We start from the raw sequence: 3586 nt of genomic DNA, 5'->3' as shown, positions 1-3586 counted from the left end.
GGGAAGGGAGATGGTCCCCCTAAATCTATCAAGCGTAGAGAGGTGCTGCCATTTATCTATCAAGCACAGAAGCAGAGCTCGTCTGTGCCTTTGCTCCCTAATAACATCTCTGTTCCCCAGCGGTTTCCTAGATTTCTACTTAACCCTTAGCTAATGCAGGGGACCATCCTTCTGCCTCTCCCAGCTGTTGTCCTCCTAGCTTCAAAGCTGATCCCAGGCCCTGCCCCCGAGACTTGGCTCAGGGCAAAGGGCTCCCATCCCACACCCAGTGCAGGGCCCTGCCTGCTACAGGCCACCAGCCGGGAGGAACAAAAGGGAACCGAAACCTAAAGAAATAAGCCAAACAAGGGTCTCTGCCCTCAGGACTCCGTAGCTGAGCTTTAGGGCCCACGAGCTGTAGGATGCACAGTCTCACCCGCCTGCCACACAACCCTGGTCCCAACCCCCAGCTTCTCTTATATGGATTCCTGGCTTCCCTCTCCGCTTCTCATCCGCCTGTTGGCCCCAGCACTGCGTCCTTGCTGCACTCACTGCAGGCTCCTTGTCAGCCTGCAGCAGCTCCTGTCCCAGCCCCCAAGCAGAGAAAGAGCAGCTGCGGAGGAGGGAGGTCGAGATGATCCAGAACGTTGATGGGGTTGGGGAGGAAAGGAGCGAGCAACAGGGCTGTGACTCTGGGGAAAGGGGCAGGACAGTGGTGGGGCCGTGGGGGAAGAGGTGGAGAAGGGAGCGGGGCCTTGTGAGAATACTTGGGACACGGTGAGGGGCCTTGCGGAGTAGGCAAGGAAGGGCACATGGCTTCAGTGGTCTTGCCATAAATATAGAGAGAAGGGTTGCATAGAATCCCTCCTTAGTAGCTAGCTTGCTGTTCCCTCTCCTAACGGAGGGAGAGACCAAGCAGGTACAACATTTCCTGAAAATATACCTGGAATAATAGATCTAAAATCACAGAAATTGTAACTAGGCAAGGACATATGTAAAGTTATCTTTGTTTTGGCTCGTAAATTCTTCTGTGCTACAGAGATAATTTTATTCCCATTTTTGTACTGTCAAGCTGAGTCCAGGGGAGAGTCCTCTGTGTTTTTAATCTTTTTATTACCCTGTACACTTACAAGAAATCCTGATTTTGCAGGTGTGATTCGTTTACCTTTTCTTTATATATAAAGTGCTCCTGAAGTCAAAGGGGTTGGTCTCTGCTCACATTGTTAACCAATTGGTTGGTAGATTATTCTCAAGCCGCCCCAGAAAAGGGGGGAAGGAACTTGGGGGGATATTTTCGGGATAGGGATTTCAAGTGACCCTGCTCTGATTTTTGGGTAAATCACTTGGTGGTGGCAGCAATATCGTCCAAGGATAAGGGAAAAAAATGTGCAGTGCTAACCTAAGCTTGTAGAATGTAAGCTTAGGGGGTCTTTCATCAGGGTACCCACATGAGCACCCCAGAGTTCAGAATTAGGGGGGAACACTGACATGGTGGCAGTGGTGGGATCATTTTGAACCAGAAGCACAGACCTCAGGATTTTAAAAGGACACATTTTTCCTTCTGGCTGCTTGAAAACCAGGGAGTTTGTTTGTATGTTTGTTTTTTGTTTTTGTTTAGAGGACACAATATTTTTTTTAACAAAAGCACCTGAAGTTTTTTTCTTTGCTTGAAGGCAGAGTAGTTAAAACAAAACAAAACAAAAACACAAAACCCACATTTCCGTGCCTAGTTACAATTTCTGTGATTTTAGATCTATTATTCCAGGTATATTTTCAGGAAATGTTGTACCTGCTTGGTCTCTCCCTCCGTCTCGAGAGGGAACAACAAAGAGAGAGCACGACCCCCTCCCCTCCCTGGATTGGACAGTATCTTCTTTCCTCATTGGTCCTTTTGGTCAGATGCCAGTTAGGTTATTTGAAACACTTGACCCCTTACAGGTAAGGCGATTCCGTACAGCTGCCAAGGAGGGATGCTATGCTATCTTTCTCTCTATATTGATGACAGGTCTAGTTATCAGCAATTAGGAAGGTGGCAATCCTGTAAGTTAGCGAGTTCTACACAGACCGATTCCTCAGTTTGTCAGGCTGACACAGCACAGTAAGGGCAGGAAAGGATTTAATATCACTTTGAACCAGTCACTGGTTCAGGGAAGAGGGCCCAGCATCATGTCACCAGCCAGCTGTGCACTGTGCTCAGTCTGAGACTCAGAGAACCAGGAGAGATCTTTAGGCCCCTTTATGAATAAAGAGCCGAAGCAGCCTGTCCCGGATCTGTTTGGTCCTCACCCCGTAGATGATGGGGTTTAGCAGGGGGGGTATCAAGTGGTACATGTTGGCAATGAGAATGTGGATATGCCCAGGTACATTCCGGCCAAACCGGTACATGAGGGAGATGAAGAGCACTGGGATGTAAAAGGCTGAAATGACAAAAAGGTGGGAGATGCAGGTCCCAAAAGTCTTGAGCCGGGCGTCCTTTGTGGGGAGGCTGAAGATGGCCCTGAGGATCTGGGTATAGGACACGGCGATAAAAAACATATCCAGACCCTTCACACAGAATAGCACAAAGAGGCCATAGTAACTACTGATGCGGGTGTCAGCGCAGGCCAGATTCACCACGGCTATATGCACGCAGTATGGCTGGGGGATGATATTGGTTCTGCAATATGGCCATTGACTAGCCAGGAAGGGATAGGGCAGTACAACCAGGCTGCCACGCAGCAGCACAGCCAGGCCTAGCTTGGCCACAAAGGACTTTGTCAGGATGGTGGAATATCTCAGGGGGTTGCAGATGGCCACGTAGCGATCCAAAGCCATGGCCATGAGGATCCCAGACTCCATCTCTAAGAAGCAGTGAATGAAGTACATCTGGGTGAAGCAGGCTCTGAAATCGATCTCCCTGGAATTGAACCAGAAGATACTCAGCATTTTGGGCAGGATGGAGGTATACAGGAGCAGGTCAGCGATGGCCAGCATGCAGAGGAAATAGTACATGGGCCCATGGAGGCTCGGTTCCATCTTCACGATGAACAGGATGGTGAAGTTCCCCATCATGGCTATGATGTACATGGTGCAGAAGGGGATGGAGATCCAGACATAGGTCGCCTCCAGGCCAGGAATACCCAGCAGGTTGAAGGTGGAGGGGTTAGTGAAATCGGTTGTGTTGGAACCTGACATGGAGTAGGGGAGAAGGTGTCCAACTCTGAGGTAGAACGGTGTCTCCTGCATGTACCGTACGTTCCCCTGACTTCCTGTATGTGCCCAGGCTCTAGGGTGATGGTCGCAGTACAAATACCTGAATGGAGAGACAATGTTAATTTGAGACACTAAATGCACTACTGGAGGCTGTTCTAATGGGTGAAGCAGATTGGTTGCTCTTCTCACAAAGAAAAATGACATTTTCATTATTCAGGTAAATGAATTGTGAACACATGATCCTACTAATACCAATTCCATATTTTATGGTGATCCCTGCCTCAATAATTCCTATACATCGTCATTTGGGAAACCTTAATAGGCAGCAGCAGGAAACACAAGTGTGGATACTGGTTTTCCAGCATTGTTGCTTAATGCAATGAAACCCAGGCTAGAGAGTCCATGCTGTAGGGAG

At 48.7% G+C, this 3586-nt stretch overlaps 1 protein-coding gene across 1 annotated transcript; it reads right to left on the bottom strand.

Moving 5' to 3' along the window:
- Nucleotides 1-2205: 2205 nt before the first annotated feature.
- On the bottom strand, nucleotides 2206-3153 carry LOC120387961 (olfactory receptor 52R1-like). Its single transcript, XM_039509400.1, has one exon. The coding sequence runs from the start codon at nucleotides 3151-3153 to the stop codon at nucleotides 2206-2208; it is 948 nt and encodes a 315-aa protein (XP_039365334.1).
- Between the last annotated feature and the right edge of the window lie 433 nt (nucleotides 3154-3586).

This window comes from Mauremys reevesii, linkage group 1 (assembly GCF_016161935.1).
Source record: "Mauremys reevesii isolate NIE-2019 linkage group 1, ASM1616193v1, whole genome shotgun sequence".
In the NCBI taxonomy this organism is placed as follows: domain Eukaryota; kingdom Metazoa; phylum Chordata; order Testudines; family Geoemydidae; genus Mauremys; species Mauremys reevesii.
Note: the sequence above shows the minus strand (reverse complement) of the source record. Positions and strands in the feature narration are given on the sequence as shown.